Source organism: Eretmochelys imbricata, chromosome 2 (genome assembly GCF_965152235.1).
Source record: "Eretmochelys imbricata isolate rEreImb1 chromosome 2, rEreImb1.hap1, whole genome shotgun sequence".
Taxonomy (NCBI): Eukaryota; Metazoa; Chordata; order Testudines; family Cheloniidae; genus Eretmochelys; species Eretmochelys imbricata.
The window spans coordinates 181974451-181995225 of NC_135573.1; the positions used below are offsets into that span (position 1 = coordinate 181974451).

The 20775-nt window shown below is 37.3% G+C and overlaps 1 protein-coding gene across 4 annotated transcripts in view; it reads left to right on the plus strand.

Moving 5' to 3' along the window:
• Positions 1-20775, plus strand: part of NT5C3A (5'-nucleotidase, cytosolic IIIA) — a 35813-nt gene that overhangs the window by 8371 nt on the left and 6667 nt on the right. The window contains exons 1-4 of one of the 4 annotated variants that reach the window (XM_077811053.1): positions 9476-9750; positions 10160-10266; positions 19683-19781; positions 20294-20363. In XM_077811053.1, the coding sequence (XP_077667179.1) occupies positions 9600-9750; positions 10160-10266; positions 19683-19781; positions 20294-20363 (427 nt within the window). In that variant the 5' untranslated portion in view covers positions 9476-9599. Of the gene's footprint in view, positions 1-9475; positions 9751-10159; positions 10267-15694; positions 15760-19682; positions 19782-20293; positions 20364-20775 lie in introns of those variants that run through there. The other 3 variants (XM_077811055.1, XM_077811056.1, XM_077811054.1) reach the window with 3 other exon arrangements.

Below are 20775 nucleotides of genomic sequence, written 5' to 3' on the forward strand. Positions count from 1 at the left end.
TGATTGGAGCAGGAGGACTTGACTCAGCATCTCCTGCTCCCCAGGTGGGTGCCCTATTGTACTACAGAGTCATTCCCACTTTCATGGATCAAGTAACCAGGGATACCTATGAAGCGGTGGAGGGGATACATTTCATCACCATCCTAACCACACAGAGCCTGGTTCCTTGGAGTCAGCATGGGAAGTGTTTCAGAGTAGCAGCCGTGTTAGTCTGTATTCGCAAAAAGAGTAGCTCACAAAAGCTTATGCTCAAATAAATTTGTTAGTCTCTAAGGTGCCACAAGTACTCCTTTTCTTCATGGGAAGTGTGAAATTCACCCTTAGTGTTACTGGATTATCTGAAGGAACTTTTTAAGAAGACATACTATAAGGGATCCTAAAAGATAAGAAAGGAACTAATTTGATAGCCTTAGTAGGTAACTTTATCTGTAATATGTTAACACCATTACATTCCTACACAAGTATTTAGCATGTAGCTTGATGTCTAGGACTGCATTGTGGATTAAACTTTGGACTGGGGATTTTAGTTCCAAATTGGGTCTCGCAGCTCTACTTTTCAAGGGTCAGAGTTTATTTGATCTAGATACAGCATTCTTAGACTTAGTGATTTTAAGCAGATTTTTTTTCTACTGGTAGATAAGAGAAAAAGAGAATCAGCAACAACCACTTCTGTGCAGACCTTAGGTAATCTAAATTTCACTCTAGATAAAGTCTTGTGTTGGAGGTGTGTTTTCTAGGTAAAATGCATTTACAAACTCTTTCAACATACAAACAAATAGATGTTTAATTTGGACTGTGACAAGTACCATATGTAATTAGAAATCTATGTGCTGAAAACAATCATAAGTGGTGTGGGTCAGAATTACATTTTTCTAGTGTGCAAGATGAATTTTCACATTTTTTAGTAATTAAATGTATGACTTATAAGGGCAGTAGAATATTTACATAACTTATTACCTTTTCCATCTGTAACTTCCATGCTTAGGTTTTTAATATTATAATATTGTATGTAAGCATTTATTCACAGTAGCAACCTTAAATGTAAATTTACCTCCAGTACAGGGTTTTTTTGTGTTTGCATGTTTTTGGTTGGGGGATGGAGGAAGTTCTTTGGCTGTAAAATTCCCTCTCTCCTTGAAAGACCTGGTGTTCTCTAACTAAAGGTCAGAACTGATCAGGTCTCTCTAACACTGCTGCTCCATTACCATACCAGCGTTAAAGGGAGCTGCTCAGTATTGATCAGGCAAGGATAGAAATGCAGAGAACTTGAATGTTAGGGAGTAATCTGTTAGAGAAAAGACTGGAAGAGGCAGGAAAGAGGGAACAAAACTAGAGGGAATAATTAAAAAGTGAAGCCATGCCCAGAAAAATCATAGCATTCCTGTCTCCATACAGGAGGAAGGAGAGTTGCGTCACCTTCCAAAATATAAATATTAAAGCCCAGCAGAAGTTTCTTCTTTGAATTTCACAGTTGGGGGTGGGGGAAAGAGAGAAATGGAGTGGAAAGTCTCTGCATAAAAGCAGGTTCTTCATTTATGGTTGTCTCTAAAGGGAAAGTTAAACCACCTACTTTTTGTATATATTCATACTCTTGGAGCTTGTGCCTTTGGTGCTGCACAGGAAGCTACTTTGATTGATAGCACTGTATACATGAAGCCTAAGGTTGAGACCCAAGGGCCAAAAGTATGGCTCATTTTATTCTTGCCTCAGTTGGGTGAAGGTCAGAACCCTGATGTCATACCCTTCAGCCCTTGGTCTCAGTAGTTAACTCTAGCTCTGTTCCATTTGGAGTTTCTTCCTGGCCACGGTTCTCTGCTTTTGCTCAGTTATTTTTGTTGCCATCCAATAATTTTTTTTCCTAAACATCAAGCGATACACGTTGTGGCTTGGTAAAATGTCACTTATTGACCAGTATTCCCAGTACTTACAGTTCCTGAGTAAAGGTCACTCCCAGATGTCTACTGATCACTAAGGGTACATACTGGTTTTCATTAGTAGATCTCAAAATATTATCATCCCCATTTTTCAGATGAGAGGGAAAGTGAGGTACAGAGTGACATGAAGTGACATGCCAGGGTCACCTAGTCAGACCTGAGAATAGAACCAGATATGCAAACTTTCAGTCTTGTGCCATATCCACACTGCTTTCACCCTTAGTCTCCTTGAGCCTTACCCATGGAACTCTCACGCCCAGTGAGATTCCAAACCCCATCTCTTGAAGAAATCAGTGAAGCCTTGTTCAGGGGCTCACCCATCTGGAGCTCATTAGAGGGTTAGGGCCTTAGTTATTACTTGCTCAGGGAGAGCAGTAGGGGATTAAAATTTTGCATACAAACTTACCTGAAGCTCAGTTCAAACAGTGTGTTATTCTTTAGACTTGGTAATTAAGTGTAATACCCAGTTCAGAAGAGAAATCCTGCAGTTAAACTAGTTCTCATCCTTATTTCCTTTGGTGGCTACTGCTAATAAGTCTACCAAGAATGGGGCTCTCTACTGTCAATACCCAAAGGAGAACGAAAGGTCACTCTTCCCAGAAACTGTAGTTCTTCAATTTGATTGCCAGTATAGCTCCATCCTTGCTTTTACAGAGATTCTATTACAAGTTCTAGGTAAGTGGAAGGAAATGAGGGACATTAATGCTGTGGTTCTTTTTTATGCCTTCAAATGATAACATGAGCTCTGTATGGAATCACAACACTTGTTGCTTTCTAGAAGGTTTTGAACGGACAATTGGGCCACATCTATTTTAACTACAGTCACTGATTAATAACTTTTTTTGTTTTTGTCTCAATGTAGGGTTGTTGGTTTTGGGGGGTTTTGTTTTGCCAAAACAAGAACTATCTTCAGTCATCCTTCAAGCACAGAGTAACTCCTGTCACCACTGTGACCTTAATTGAGGTTCCTTATAGCCTCAGTTTAGCAAGGTACTTCAAGCACATGTTTAGGCTGATTGAAATCAGTGGGCTACTTACCTTCTGAAAGTATGCACATGCGTCATTACCTTGCTGAAGCAGGGCCCATATCCGTGTGTAACCTAGGGTGACGGACCAATTTTTACAGAGGGGTGTTGCTAATGGAAACCATGTATTTGCGGTTTGTTATTACTACTTCAAGCCAGGGCGTATGGTAACACCCCTAGTTCCAGCACCATTGTGTGTAACATCACTTTATAACTTTAAGTAATTTATTAAGAAACTGTTTTCCACAGAGCAGCAATTAACTAGAAAACTCGTTATTTGTTTGTTACATTTCCCACAGTCATTTAAGAATTTTTTTTAAACTATTCTCTGTATATTGGAGAGTCTGTTTTGATTTGGAGCCACACAATTAGTCACAGCAGTTAAGTGGCTCCCACTGTGTACCCCTGGAAAAATCATGGAGCAGGTCCTCAAGGAATCAATTCTGAAGCACTTACAAGAGAGGAAAGTGATCAGGAAGAGTCAGCATGGATTCACCAAGGGCAAGTCATGCCTGACTAATCTAATTGCCTTCTATGACGAGATAACTGGCTCTGTGGATGAGGGGAAAGCAGTGGACGTGTTATTCCTTGACTTTAGCAAAGCTTTTGATATGGTCTCCCACAGTATGCTTGCCAGCAAGTTAAAGTAGTATGGGCTGGATGAATGGACTATAAGGTGGATAGAAAGCTGGCTAAATCATTGGGCTCAGCGGTAGTGATCAATGGCTCCATGTCTAGTTGGCAGTCAGTATCAAGCGGAGTGCCCCAAGGGTCAGTCCTGGGGCCGGTTTTGTTCAATATCTTCATAAATGATCTGGAGGATGGCGTGGACTGCACCCTCAGCAAGTTTGCAGATGACACTAAACTGGGAGGAGTGGTAGATACGCTGGAGGGTAGGGATAGGATACAGAGGGACCTAGACAAATTAGAGGATTGGGCCAAAAGAAATCTGATGAGGTTCAACAAGGACAAGTGCAGAGTCCTGCACTTAGGACAGAAGAATCCTATGCAATGCTACAGACTAGGGACTGACTGGCTAGGCAGCAGTTCTGTAGAAGAGGACCTAGGGGTTACAGTGGACGAGAAGCTGGATATGAGTCAACAGTGTGCCCTTGTTGCCAAGAAGGCTAACAGCATTTTGGGCTGTATAAGTAGGGGCATTGCCAGCAGATCGAGGGACGTGATCGTTCCCCTCTATTCAACATTGGTTAGACCTCATCTGGAGTACTGTGTCCAGTTTTGGGCCCCACACTACAAGGATGTGGAAAAATTGGAGGGAGTCCAGCGGAGGGCAACAAAAATGATTAGGGGACTGGAACACATGACTTATGAGGAGAGGCTGAGGGAACTGGGATTGTTTAGTCTGCAGAAGAGAAGAATGAGGGGGGATTTGATAGCTGCTTTCAGCTACCTGAAACGGTGTTCCAAAGAGGATAAATCTAGACTGTTCTCAGTGGTAGCAGATGACAGAACGAGGAGTAATGGTCTCAAGTTGCAGTGGGGGAGGTTTAGGTTGGATATTAGGCAAAACTTTTTACTAGGAAGGTGGTGAAGCACTGGGATGGGTTACCTAGGGAGGTGGAGGAATCTCCTTCCTTTGAGGTTTTTAAGGTCAGGCTTGACAAAGCCCTGGCTGGGATGATTTAGTTGGGGATTGGTCCTGCTTTGAGCAGGGGGTTGGACTAGATGACCTCCTGAGGTCCCTTCCAACCCTGATATTCTATGATTCTATGCATAACTGACTCTTCTCTTCTTTAGTACAGATAATGTAAAAGGCATTAAAATGATATAATAATTCATCTTGAATATTTATATGTAACTTTTGACCAACTGTAAGATTACACAACTGCTTTCATCCGCTGTTTTACAGTGGTGCTTTGACTTATGGTTCTGGAAATTCCAAATGGTTCAAAATTTGTGTTGGGAAAATGGCATATTATATACAACATACTGAGCCAAAATTTTAATGTCTAAAATCAGCCACAATGGGAATAGCTTTTATGGTTATGTCTTCTCTAATTCATTTATGATCATACAGTCATTTAAGTTGGAAAGGACGACTAATGGGTCACCTAATTATTTTCCTGCATCATATGTGGAGATGGAATTTTATTATCCCTGATAAAATGATATTGCATACAATTTTTAATACCTCATGTGAAGGAGATTCCTCACCTCCCTTGGTAGCTTGTTTTACTTTCTTGAATGGTTTGGTGGCATATAAACATCTTCTGAGTATCTAACCTAAAATTTTGTTGCTGCACCTTTTAATCCGTTCATCATACTTTGATTTTTACTGACTAATGAAAATACCTCTCTCTTCTGTATATATCCTTTCTTATTTTTGGACTGTTCTATCCAGACTTTCCCAGTTTAATGTGCCTAGTTTGCTTCACCTTTTAGGTTTTATTTTTTGAGATCTTTTTATTGGTGTTTATTTCTTTTGAAATCTGCCTCTCTCATTTGTCTGTTCTTTTGGAGCCACTGACTGAATCCTTTACTCTAAATGAGGCATACAAAGGCATACATAGAGCAGAATTATCTTGCTTGTTTAAGTTGTGAGGTCCTTCAACTTACGCAGTTATCTTCCATCTGTATTTGAGTCTGATTATTACTTTTGAGCCACTTCATATTTCTCTGAATTGTAACTTGTTGATTTCATCCTATTTCTCTAAAGGTTATGCTAAATTTTATCGTATCGTTATTGTCTCCCAGCATCTAATCATCCACAAATGTGACTAGCATAATCTCTGTTCCACACTCCAATTTTCTTGTAGAAAAAAGTAATGGTTTTGGATCCAGAACTCCTGCAGAACCCTGTTGGCAGCTCTATATTACCTCCAGTTACTTAACCTGCATCTCATTTCCCTAGGAGACTGTCAACTGAAACCATATCAAATATCCTGCTGGTATCAAGATACAAGTTTACTACTGCATATCCATTCCATCTGTTTTATCCATTAAGGTTGAAGGGAAGTTATGGTTTTAGATTGGCTTCTTATAGACTTGTTTTATAAATCTCTCTCTTGCTTGAATTTGGTATTAGAATAGTAAGGCTGAGTTGGCACTCTTCTTTCTCTGGAAATGATAATTCAAGCAGTTTCTTAGCATCTGAAATTCATCCACTTGCTAATAGCTGTTTCTTATGAAGTTCTTGAAAACTATGTCCCACAAATCTTAGTCTGTGTTTACAGAAATATGTTTTCTGATCATACATCTAATTTCTTAACATATTACAAAATTCTCTGCAACAGAAAGCAAGAAATGATATTGTCTTATTTAAGAAATGTGAAAATAGCTAATATCTATATGGATATACTCAGTTGTCCAACTATAGTATATCCACCAGAAAAAATAGTAAAGCAATGTACAGCTCCTGAGTGGAAATGGAGTATTAAAAACAAAATTCAGTAATCTCAAAATACCACATGAACTGAACATAAGGTAATAAGTTGATTCTAACCAAAAGAAAAGTAAATCTTACATAGAGCAATGATTCTCAACCTTTTCAGGTTGATAATTCCTTATTCAGAGCCAAATATTCACAACTCACTTTAATTTACTATAAATGTAAAAATCAAAACAGCAAAAAATGATAAATTGATCCATCTACATAATTTGTGGGTATGTGTTTCAAGAGGTTGACAGAATACGTGACCTTGAAGGGTAAAGAGATGTGGAAAATCAGATTATCTTTGCTTCAGACTGTTAATTTTTTTTTTTTATGCCTAGCAACCCCACAGTGCCATCATGACGCCAACTTTGCCCCAACCCCATCCCCTTTTTCCCCACTGGATCTTGACCTACTAGCTGAGAAACACTGACATAGAGCAACAGTGTAAAAATTCAAATTAAAATATATTCATAATTTTAAAATATTAATTGCAAAAACCAAACATTTCTGACTACTTATTTTTCTGTTAATTAATTTCCCAGAATATTTTGTACTGAAAGTGTGTTTCCAGAAAAATCTCTACTACTATAGTACTCAGCCAGAAGGGTTCTATTTTAACCTCCTCTATCTGCAGAAATAATTATCCCTCCCTCTGTGCTACTTAAATTATTTTAAAATGACCTTCAGTACTGAGAGAGTAAAGATTGTACAGAGGTCATGCTGGGCTTTGTTCATATCTCATTATAAACAAATAGTGATTTTAATTTTGTCTCTGTACAGAAGTTTGAAGGAAGTTTAGGCTAAATCCTGGTCCTACTGAAGTCAGCGTGACCAGGATCTGGTCTGTAATAAATAACCATGTTGCTCTACTGTTACCCTCTGCTGTGTGTGATGCTTTATTTCATTTACCCTGTGTCAAAGTAGCAGGTGTATCTGGCAACTATTTTTTTAAAACAAGGTCATTTTAAATTGTAGTGTAGGTCTTTCGTTTCTAGCTATCCCACTTTCATAATGTGAAAACACAACTGAGTTATCCTTTCAAAAATTTAAGATTGGGCACTCTTACTAATTTGAAATGTGTTGCTAATATAACATGGTAGCTTTTTTATTTGAAATGTATCAAGATTATGCTGGTTTTACATTTTAGTATTACATTTTTTATACAATGTACAAATTAAGAGCTAATTTTAACATTTCCGCTCAATCTTAATTCAGCCTGACTTTCAGCTCACTTATAAAGTACAGTAGTACTTTTTTAAGGGAGCAAGCTAGCGTTCTTTCCTCCTTAAATTCTTGGTATCATGAGGTTTATCTTTCCCCTCTAAACAATACCCAAGCAGCATTAGTGGTACTGATATCCCATCATTTTTTCCATTGTTTGCAATATCTGACTCCAGCACACTGATAATGACATCCTGTGAGACCTGTTTCAATCCATACCATTGAGCTTTAACATGCCTTCAAGGTGACACAGACTTAGTTAATCTTGATTCATTTCTGATGAACTAAAAGTATATAGAGTGAAGCCCTTACCTTAATACATATTCATATACTAGACAACTTTTCACAGTTTTCATAAGTATATTTGAAATATAAATCCTTGTCTCCATTATGGGCTGCAAAGTTGTCTGTCTTTATATTAAATAATTCAGACTTGGTCAAATTACTATGTATACCATGTTTCAGTTGAAACACATTCTTATAGACCATTTATAAACCAAAAGCATGTTAACACTCTCAAATCGATATTGGACCCTACAGAAGCTATAAATGTTTGTAAACATCTATGCAAATTAACCTTCTAAATCATAATGTGTAGCCTTTGGAAGGGATGCATTATATTTTGAATGTGGTCTGGAACAAATTTCCTGCTTGTGTAAGAATGCACTAACCTATGAGAAATAAGTTTTGGTTTTATTCAGTTCCTAACGGATAGAATGACCACATAACCACTTAGGGCCCTTGTTAGTAGTCTCAGAGGCAGGGCATGGTGGGCACCAAGAATGAACCATTGCCTATCCTGCAGGTAGTCCCTTTGGGTTAGTTAGACCAGTGGTTCTCAACCTGCAGCCCAATCAGCACACAACTGCAGCCCATGTAACATCCTCAGGGTAGTATTGGATGCGTCCCACAATGGTAAATAGGCTGACTAATGCGTACATATCAACCTGAGATTGGAATGCTACCATACAACATACACTGATCCACTCTACTATTTGAAAAATGTGTATCGATATTTTTTAAAATGAAGAAAATAATTACTTACTCTAAACGAAACTTGGCATTAGATGAAACTCTAGAATTTTATTTTTGCAACCTGCCTGGCTGCTGTTGTTCTCTCTCCCGTTGTGACAGTTGCAGCACCTTCTAACATTGTGTTTGTAGAGCCTATGGCTGTACCATCAACTGCCCTGATGTCTACGGGACAAGTTCTGAGGGTGTGAAAGAGCCACCAAAAACCTGAGGATATGCAGATTTTGGTGGGGCAATAGAGAAGCTTGCACTTGTCCTGTCACATTGGAACCTTTCACGATCATAGAATTCACATGACATTTATTTTTCTGAAGAGTCTGGAAATGAGACCGGGGAAAAAAATATTTATCCTTTACAATAGTTGTTTTCCACCTGTGGTCCACATACTCTCTCTAAGATTTCCAAAGGGGTCCACAACTCCATCTGAAATTTTTTAGGGGTCTGCAAATGAAAAAAAGTTGAAAACCACTGCTTTACAATAAGAAAATAATTTCTTTTCAATACCATTTCCCTCTCCAACCCCACCCTATTACTTTTTTCTTCATCCAGTTTGGCAATGGTCCTAATGACAAAATTGCTAAAGCATGTTAATAGAGGCTGTCCACCTCCCAAATACTAACAAACAATCCTCCTGGATTTCCTGCTTCATTATTGCATAGATAAGTTATGGCTCTGTAAATACTTAATTTCCTGTAATTTGTTTCTTCTACTAAATAACTTGCATATACCTTTTATTAATGAGATGTAGGGAATTCATTGCTGTCCTAAGGCACTTTTAAAAGATTTGATAGGAAAAGGTTAGAAATATACCAAAGAAATAGGCTTTTGCTTTGCAAAACAAGAAGTGCCTTACTCTGTTACAGAAATCCAAATTTGCCTGCTGCATCCATCAAAGCTGTTCATTCAGTGAAGGTCAAAGGTTCTGTTGTTGGTGCACCAGCTGATCGTCTGTAAGCTGTATCGCTGAGCATAACAAAGTGCTGTGCATTGCTGATGTGCGTCACAGGACCCTGGGTTTTTGCACAGGGATTAGTCAGGCTGTATTTGGAAACGCCCTCAACTGCACCTTGTGCTGCTATATTAGTGTTTCCCAAGCAAGAAGAATTTTCTTTCACTCCTTCAGCTGCTCCGGCAAACCCCTCCGGTAAGTGTGTGCAATTCATGTAAACAGAAATGGCACTGTCTTCTGTCTGCATTTTATAAGCCAGTATTATCAGTTGTGTGTTACTTATGCTTGCTTATTCTGACAGCTTAATACATTTTCTAAAAAATCAATGTCTGATAATGTAGACTTCAAAACAGCATTAAGGGAATAAAAAATGGTTGATCTAGTTATTTAATAGATTAATTTCTTATATGAAGAGGAATATTTAAAATGTGCATTGGTATCGTTTAAAATATGGGTAATTTCAAATTGGTCTAAATATACACTGTAAGTGTCCATGTCTTTAGGTGTATACAGCAAAAAATCATTTTTTATTTTTATTTTTTCAAAAAATCAGATAATGTAGCAGACCATTTCTTTAAGAGGTTTACTTGGTTTTTGTTGGCAGCCTGTATGCAAGCCCTGCATCTCTGGACGCTGCTTACCACATATGCTGTTGCAGTAGGACAAAATCAAGGACAGAAGAAGCAAGAGTGCCCTAAGCTCAACGCACAGGTACTCTTTTTAAATGCATGAAAAAAAGTGCTGTCAGTCAATTGTCCAAGAATAGCCTCTTAAAACATGCACTTCTTCCAAAAATGTCCAAGTCAGAGTCCAGTGCTGCAGTAAGCACAGAAATTTGTAACATATCAATCAATCTTATAAACAAAATTCTGAAATGGGGGAAAACGCTTTTGACTAATTTCCTGAACATTCAAATTTGTTTTCTTTTATTTCTTCTATTTTTTAATAAAATACATATTCCCATATTTAGTATGCTTGGGTCTTAAATAAAAACTTCTCCCTGTCCAGTTACACTACACTTTTTAGGATTCTAGTACTGTTGCAAAATATGCTACAAATTAGCATAATCAGCGCTTTGATATCTGAGTGTCATAACTGCAAAGATCAGGTTTTTTTCCCTCTTTGATCAGCAGTCTAAAACTATGACTTAGTAAAGCTTACTAGGTCACCAAAGCATTTCTTGCCATAGTATTTGAGGTATCTTACTTCAAAATCATATTTTTTTTACTGCACTCTTGTTTTTACTACACACACTTCAATTCCAATTTGGCTTTTTACAGCTACTAACTTTCAAACTTTAGAAGTTAGAAACTGAGGCTTTATGCCTTCTGAAAGCTGCAGTCTAAGTTTACAGATACAGCACTGGTTTATAGCTTTAGCATATTTCAAAATAATGTCCCTGCAATCATATCAAATGTGAAAAGGGATTAGGAGAAACTAAATGAAAGTAATCAAAGTGATGTGGGGTTTGTACGTCAGATTTCATGAAACAATTACTGTAGGTCATCAGGAAAATGAGATTTCCAACTTTTAGGTGGCATTAACCATGGTTTCCAAAATATCAGATTTTGAAACTGTCACTGGTATCTTGCGCTATCATTTTGGTACTGGTACATAACTGAGTATACGATAGCAAGTCCCAAGCCTTGGACCAGGATATTTTTAATTCCCTCAATAAATCTAATCACATAGTAATTTTTAAAATGCTAGTTTGCTTTTGCAAGTTGAGCTCTGTGAGAGCTCCTCTTGGCTTTTAAAATGTTACTGGACGTCGTCACCACCACAGCATAAAAATAAAATTTGCAGTTAACTTTTAGTCCTCACAACTCTGTTGCAGCTTCCTTGTTCAGAAATGGCATAAAGAATCAAAGTAGATTTTCTTGTTTCCTCTGAATTAAAAGTTGTTGTTAATTGATTTAGAATCTGGAAGATTGCCTAGTTTTGTTGAGGCTTAAATTGTGTCACACAATTCTGAAAACAAATGTAATAGCAGTTAAAATTCATGAGATTAGTAACATTCATACACATTAAAGCACAACTAATTCTTACCTGATTTAATTCTTGTCCAGGATCTTAACATTTTTGATGGCCATATGGTTGCCTTAGTTTTATTATAGGTTTACAAAGCGAATGCATACCAGCTTGCATCTCTCAACAAATTTAGTAAGAAAACAGCTAATTTCTAAGGCTCTTGACAAAGAGTACTAACACACATGGAAATAGACCTTACTCCATAAAACAGCCTGTGTACAATTCTCAGGTTGTCTTCTATTTTTATCATTATACCATCCAGGAGAGGAGGGAGGGTTCTAGCAGCTCTTCTTTTTGAGAAGCATGCATAACAATTAGTCTTGGCAAAACAAGCAAGAACTTTATATATACTAAGTAGTGTAGAGTTACAAGGCTATCAGTTTAAAAATACACTGCCCATTTTTCCATGAGCTCGTTCAGGGTATCTCCAGAACAGTGGTGTTTATAATCTTAGACTAGTTGTTAATGAAAATCTGAATTATGATTAATCTTGTTCAGGATGTTCACCTAGATCTAATTGTGGAATTACTTCTATGTCTCAATACAATTAATACTGAAAATAATTTTCTGTTTCAAGTCAGATTTTGAGCTCCTATCACTTACAGGTAATAAAATTTTTAGAAAAACCTCCTTCAGCCTGAAATATCCCCTGATTAGTCAATGGCCAAATGGGATTTGTTTGGAAAGCCTGAAATAAATCTGAGAAGCTGTTTTTGAGTTGTAGGACTTAAAAGAAATTGAGGTTTTTAACATTCTCCACACTGTGTCCCCTACCCGAAATCTCTTAACACACAAAAAGTATGGTCTGTAAAGTTCAAATAGTTTGTTTAGCTAGGCCTCAATGAGAACGTGCGCACAGAACCCCACATATATTAATAATGCTTTAATATAATAATTATCCAAAGTGGAATTCCTTAATTTTGGGGACACTGAATTCCCCCCTGGGGATTATATATCTGTCATTAACATTGCAGTTTTTAAAAGATTCACTTTATCTAAATCTTTCATTTAGTTTTTTAAACAGCTTGGTGTAGCCTTCCTTGTGACAATAGCCTTCAAAATGTAAAGGGGACCACCAATGTTCTCATTGAGTGACCTATGCAGTAACAAGAACCTCCCTCAAGATCTTGATCTATGCTCACCCCAAAACTCCAGCAAATGGTAGAGGAAGACCTGCTGTGGAATTTTCCCCTACTCTTCCCCCTTAAAATCAATATATTCCCCTCAGATACCTGCTCTTGGCTTCAGTGACTGTCAGTAGCCCTCCCCCAATATATTGACCAATGCAGCAAACCCTACTCTTCTTCTTTCCCCAAAAAGATGTAGCTTCATTTAGAGGGAAGGGAAGGATAACTCTCCTGTGGGTACTCTCTGAACACTTGGAAGATTCTGAAAGACATGCCTAGAGTAGTGGGTTGGTGGGGAAGCAATTTCTCACCTTCTCTCCCCAGGCCACTCTCAGTGCTCTGGTTTCAAGCCATAGAGGTACTGCATATTTGTCTCAAAAGTATGAATTGTAATTGCAAGTCTCATTTAAAATAGATGCTAAAATACTAGTCTCTGACCCAGATACATTATTCCCACAAGTTGTAAAGTCCATATCAACATTTACTGCCAGGAGAAATGTCTTGATTTTATACACCACTTCAGCAAAACCAAAATCCTTTTCATGATTCTCAGTGGGTGCAGAAAAGGTCTTTGACCAAGTATAATATTGTAGTGTATTGTGTTTGAGGCCTTAACTAAATGTGGCCTAGAAGGATGATGTCAAAATCAGGAAATTGCACAGTCTCACAGATATTTGTTTGTTAGTGGAAAACTACTCCACTCTTTGTTCTCTCAGGACACAAAATATGGATGTGTCTGACTCTGTTGCTCAGATAAGTATAATAGAGCGTTGTATTATTAAAGCAGAAAAAGGAATTGGTGGAGGAAACTGACAGTCATGCCTGGAGGATGATTTATTGAGATATTTACTTATCCTGTGTATTCCATTCCCAAATTAGTACTGTAGGTTTGAATTTTGAATCAGTTTTGATAAAATTGGATCACTCCAGTTGCAAGCAAATCCTAAATAAGCCAGAGGCACTTGTGCAGAGGATTGTACACTAATGAATGTTTTTTCCCCTTTTATATAGGCCCAAACAAGATCAATATCTGGGAATATAAATTCCCAATAAATCAAAACTAGTCCATTTTAACATTCTCCCTACTATAACAGTCAAACAACCTAGATGGATGAACACATCACTAATATTGTCAGGCTGGCACTACTTAAAATGAATTTTATCACTCATCTCCTGGATCAGCTCTCTAGATTTCCCCTGTAGTTTTAAGAACTTCATCACTCTCTCTCTCTCTCTTCAATAAACAAAGTTTTGGGAGACCTAAATCTGCCACCAGTTTTTTAAGTAGATTTTGTAATGTAACAAAGCAACTGTCACTAGAAGCACTGTTTCTATTTGTTGCTTTTCAGGCAGATTGGATTTCTGTAAGCTCTTTTATTCTATTTTGAAGCTTACACTTGGTGTCATTGGCTTCAATGGAACCAGGATTTTGCCCTTTAAATTTAGTATGAATTTTGTGATCAGATGTAATTTTAGTTTCTCTCTACCCCTCTCTACCATATTCTACCAGGGTAATGTAAATTATTTATATGCAATAGCAATGATGGAAAAAAACATGAATAATATATATAAATACCTTGGACACTATGTAAAAACAAACAAAAGAACAGGAGCATCATGCTCCATAAATTAAACACTAAATAAACTTAAAACTCTGTCTTTCTCATTAAGTAATTCTTCTCACTACATACCCATGTGTGAGATGCAGATCTAAAGTACAGAATGGTCCTGCAAGTTGTTACCCTTATTCTCAGAACTTGTCTCCATATCTTCTTTATACAAATTGTCTTCTACTATGGCTCTGTAGGACTGACGGTTTTCTGAATCTGCACTGTCAATTAGAGCTCATTCATCAACATGTAAGCTCACACACAACCTACCTCAGCAATGTCAGAATTGCCTTTCAACACCATCACCTTCTTTTACACCCTCGCCCAAAAGATAACTGTATCCTGATGGGCTACTCCAGTAACTTCTGCATATCCGCTATAGAATGTTCCAGGGCTGTGGATCTTCATTCACATCTTTATTATAAGTGTTAAATAGGAGTGCCTAACTGACTACTTCCATAAAACTTACTTTAAACTTCTCATATATTTCTAATCCTTTTGAAGTCCTGATTTCTTATGATCTTCATTGTTTTCTAGGCTTTCTATTTAGACAAGGTGACAAAAACTGAACACAGGATTCAAGATGGTGATATACCATCAATTATACAATTGCTCACAAGTGTTCTCTGTTTCTTGGTACCTCTTATTTTTTCAACCAACCAATACATCAGAATTTTTGATGCGCTTGTGTATATTGAGCTAACTCCTAGAGCTTTCCTGAGTGGTTACAGTTAATTCAGAATTTCTGTGTTCACGTGACTTTTTTTATGGGCTTTACCTTGCATTCCTATGTTAGTTCATTTCTGTATGTCTTCTGAATTCCTCCCAACTTGGATCCTCTTATCTACTCCAGCTATGAAGAACGTGAACACAAATGCAGCAAAAAACAATAAGCTCCATAGTCGGGAGCATGGGGGGGAAGGTACTGAAGTATAAGTCCTACATACTTTTCTCTGTAGTACCCAATAGGAAGCTAGTGATCACTTATAAAAAGTAGTGCACTTAAAATGTACTAAAACTAAAGTAATTCCATGGTCAACATATTTTAGTCAAAATGTAATAGCTTGTATTCTTATTTGTAATTAAATTATCACTTATAGTTTAAGTGATTAGTTCACTGCTTTTTCATAAATAGAGACGTTGGTTTCAACTATTTAAAGATCTAACATAACGCTGCCTGATAGAGACTTCCAATCTATTGAAGGACACAGATTGTACCCAGGATGCAGGCCTGCTTCTGCCTGTGAAAATATCTACATTACAGGATTTGGATTTTATTAACTAATATGAGTTGTCCTCTCTTTGGAAGTGGCACTTTTGTTCTGAAATATTGAGTATTGAATCTGCCTTTCTTCCTTGATTCTCATGTAGAAGCTATATTGGAACTAAAGGAGAAGCACAAGTTCTCAGCATCAATTAGTACCAGTGAGAGTGAGGTAAGCCACTTTGCAACATAGATGAGGCATGATGCTTTCTTTATGTCCAGAAATGCTTGCTGAAAATGTCATGCACTGAAACAATCACATTTTCTTCTTTAAGAACAGCCTTTTTTGGGCAGAAAAATAAACCTAGCATTTTAAAAGTATTTCAGAAACCTAAAAAGAAATTGGTTTAGTCCAAAGCAAAGCATTATCAGTGTCAAGATATTCGAACTATGCCCAGAGAAATCTCTGGGAATTAAAAAGAAGTTTAAATGTACCTCTCTCCAATCTCATTCCCTCTCTTCTTGGTAAGTAAGCCAGCCTAATAATGTCTGAAATATTACTTGCATAGGACAATTATATCATTTTTGCATTCCCTCCCTTCTAAACATGCACATCCATTTTATATAATTGAAATGGAAGGATTCAGAGGTGAGTAATCTTTCAGATTCCTGGAGTGAAAGAACCACAGATCAAGGCTGAGGAACTCTCTTCTTTCAAATACTGTAGGAATTCTCTTGTTCAGGCATAAAAATACCCATTTATTCCAGTTTGTCTATCAGCAATCCACAAACTGCAAAATCAATTTTAATATCTTCTGTAAAATGCCTCAGAAAAAGTTGAAAATTGTAATGTTTTGTTTCATACCATAAGACTCTAATTCACCTGATGTACTGACAATAGTTCTTGTGAATACTTTTTTATAGCTGAATTATAAAATTCATAAAATTATATGCAACTCTGGTGTGACTCTCAAAGGACTCACAAGAGGATTCTTGATTAACCAACAGATTTGACAAGCATTTTTTATGAAGAGTTTACTGTGTCCTTGTCAGAACTTTCATGATTCCCCATTCTTTATTTTTTCCTAATTTAACTTTCAGATTATCTAACACTGAATATCCATCCATTTAAAAGGGACAAGAGAGGTCCAGATGCTGAGTTAGACTGCACCACTGTATAAAGAGTGGTTCTCTTCTGAAATGTGTCTATATAAAAATGGCACCTTACTTACTACTCAACAGAACTTTAAGTGTTGTTGGTGATGACACAAAACAAATGTATCCGGATTGCAGTCCAGTCCAGACAGTTTTCTTGGTTATGTAGTGCTCACGAAGGTAACAGCATATGACACTGAAACCACATAGAAAATAAATCTGAAATGAGAAGGGGGTGGGTGTATATATGTGTGTGTTAATAGTGACGTTCCTCACCAAAACTAACTTCATGACCCATAGTGATCACTTGTGAGCAAAACAAGACAGTTCTAACTTCCTACAAAAGAATCTGAGCGTTCTGTCTTGGCAGTGTTCCCACCCGGAACCAGCCTGTTGCATGAGCAACTGGAAATGGATTTTTGTCATCTGAGTGGCAGTGCAGAGTTCTACCAGTTCTCAACTGGTATTGAAATATTTTGCCTATAATGTGCTCTCAGTATAGAATCCTACACACATAGCAGAGAGCTGGTGTAACTGGCTTCAGTATGTATCTGTAATAAATATTTGAAATTTTTATTAACTTTTGAGGAGCGCCTTCAACCACAGAAAAAATTTTGTAGTTTGCTTCGTAAATTTCTGTTAATCTTGGGCAACAATTGCCGTGCTGTGATGTTATTGCAAGTCTCAATTTTAGGTGTGCATTTTTTTCCCCAAAGTTTCTCCAAATCTTTTGATTACTGGTAGCATTGCTCTATTCAAAATGGCTGCCATTTCCTGTAACTTTTAATGGAACTGAAAGCAGACTCACCTCAGTTACGGTGAATACAACTTCCTTATAGTCTTTACAGGTGGTCTGCTTCTAGTAACAGTGATTACCATCTCTTCATTGTTTCCAATGGAACTGAAACTAGTCTGCCCTCTCAGCTATATGATTTGAAAACTGAGAGAGCCCAGGGAATGTGGGTACTAAAAGAAGATTGAGAGAGCAAGTGAAAGGAAAAGGAAGAAAAATATGGTAGGAGAGAATTGTGGGACATGAGGCAGAAGAATGAAAATAAATTACAAATGGAGATTGGGAGAGGGGCCCAAGAGAGGCAGAAAAATGATTGGAGAAGGAAAGAATGAGAGCTCTTCAATCCTAAAATAAGAAAAGTTACCCTCCTAACAGCTATCAGAACCCATTTGATTTAAAGTCTTTAGTCTAATCACAAAGCAAATTGGAAACAGTGCAGTTTGGGGGCAATATATGCCAGTTTCTTGTGATTTTTGAAGGTTGGCAGTAGAGGATAATGCTTTCACTCTGTCTAAATACAAATCTAAGAGTCATCTTAATTGTCAGTTACATTGTCAGCGTTTGCAGGATTTATTCCCCCTCTCCCGCCCCCGCCGAACAAAATAACATTTCATCATGGTGAAAATGACAAGAGTTCTGTTAAGAAGGTTGGTTTTCTTAGTTTTATTTGGGTTTTATTTCCACAGCAACTTATATATTTAACACACTGTGAGGGCTCATTGATGAGGGTAGAGTATGAGAGAAATTATTGTCAAGAACAGGAAAGAAGATCAGTGTTGCATGATTAGATTGATGCTCATCAGTCATCAAATAAGAATTTCTCTGGAAGCCCCATCAGTTACTTGAGAATCTAAGCTCTTTTTTACAAATATTTTTCTAGCTTTTATGTGGCAGAGATAATGAGCTAAGCATGAACTGATGCAGGCTGAGTTTGAACAGTGAATGAAAACATTAACTCATAGCCAGTTACATCCCTTAATTCCCATGGTGGTTACAGAAAGCCTCAGATGCAGGTGATAGGTGGTGCAGGTGATATCGCTGTGCATGTGTTAGGTGGTGCATAGGGACTTTGCAAGAAAAAGAGGATTTGGGCATGGTAGGAATGATGCTGGGCAGTGAACAGAGAATTCACAGGGTAAAAGCACCAGCGTAAGCAGTGCTTCAGCTTCTGCTACTAACTTTAGAGTCATAACAACACATATATGGAGCACTTCTGCTCACCAGGTTGGAATGACCACCATACCTTGATCGGTACTTTTGCCGCTAACGTAAATTATCACTGGCAGGGGAGACAACCTGCAAATATGCTCAAGGGGTTATCAGTTGAAACTAGATTTGGATTTGAATATAAATGTTCCCCAATAGTGCATGCAACCCATGCAGTTGGAACACTGTACTAACTCATGAAAACTTGTAAATGAACTAACTTTTACTGTACTTTACCTCTGCCCAAAGTCAAGTTCTTTTGAGCTGTCTCTTCCTCTCCCCCAAAACTGAATAAGTTGAAAACTCTGCCAGTAAGACTGCTCAGTCCTTCCAATTTTTCAAAAGTTAATGTGCAAAACTTCTGTGCCATCTCCTAACAGTACCATCTTAAGTTTTGTTTCCTTGAATTTACATTCATTCCAGCAGTACTGAAATGTGACCTGTTGTATCATAGAATGCCCTGTATGGGTTACTGTAAGCACACCTTTGGAGAACAAGTAATGTTTTGTACACAGTCCTCACAGTTATGAGGTGGATTCTGAGGTCAGTCTTCATAAGTGAACTGAACATCTTAGGAACAACTAAAAGCCATGATAAAACCATCAGTCTTAAGGGCATACAACAGCACATGACACACTCTCAAACCCACAGCTCTTTCTACTTCTTGGTGCCTTACTGCAGGTGGTGCTGCAGTAGCATATCTTGTTTCTCTTCTTCCTTAGAACCCTTTACTTTTCAGTTGATACATGGGGGATGGTGGAAACGGGGGAGTGGCTAATTGAGGACAAATCATTTGGGAAGCAGCATTGACAAGGATGAACAGAGATTGTATACACTTTGGGAACCACTAGCAGTCCTAGGGCATTTTTTTTTCTTTTTTTTTTTACTTCTCCATTATCCTACTCAATGTTACACAGAACTCTCTATATGTAGTACCTGCCCTTTAATGTTTAACAATTAAACATCTGTATTTATTTCCTTCTCTGTTCTATTTCTTATAGATGCCAGAATTTCAGAAGAAGACTGTCCATATCAAGGACCCAGGAAGAGTAGAAGAAATTATCTGTGGACTCATCAAAGGTGGAGCTGCCAAACTTCAGGTGAAAAATGGGATAAAGATGTGTGCAAGATATGAACAAACAATCATGCTGTTTGTTCTAGGCCAGAAAGTGAAATGTGTGTATGACAGGAGCCAAGTTTCAATAAGTCTTCAAAGTTGGGAGATCTGTTGAACTATCTCAGAACACCTCCTAAATTCAAGTGTATAACTTAACCATTTTCCATTAATGTCATTAAATAGTGAGTGACATAAGGTAGCCAAGTCAGGAGATGTCCCAACTGTGGATAATAAAAGGATAACTTCAGGACAGGATGCAAAAAGCATGTTATTTCAATGCATTACTCTAATTATAATATGATATTATATAATTGTGATTATTTATCATAACTGTTGTTCTAATTCTCTATCGTCACAGTAAAGTATTTCAGTAGAGTCTTTATAAGGAGACTTGTGATAAGTCTATTGTCCTCACAGCTATCGGTAGTGATCATTCAGATTCTAGGCATTTACCTTTACTGTGCATCTGTTTTATAACTTTTTTTCTTTTAATAGATTATTACAGATTTTGATATGACATTAAGTAGATTTTCTTACAATGGAAAAAGATGTCCAACATGTCACAGTGAGTACTTTTTATATTAAATGATTTTTTTTTAACTACTGCATGTAGTTTTCTTTCTTGTTTTTCCCTGTTATATGGAGATTTCACCTGCACTTGATTTATTTGAGTTGTACGGTCTAATAAATGAGTTTTTAGAATGTCTTAATTGCTCTCCACCTTAAAAACAGTTCTCAATCAGTGTTTCAGTATATCATGAGATCAAATCTAAATAACTCAGACTTGAAGTTAGAGTGCACAATGCCAGTAGCGTTATCATTGCATCAATAATTTAGACTTGCTGAAGAAGATTTTTATTGGTCACAGGGTTGTGTATGTTGTGGTATGCATTTTTAGAGTTGTCTAGGGTTATAACAATGACATTAGCAAGAGTCATATGGTTAAAACCCCCTGCAGCTCTTGGAAATTTATGCTT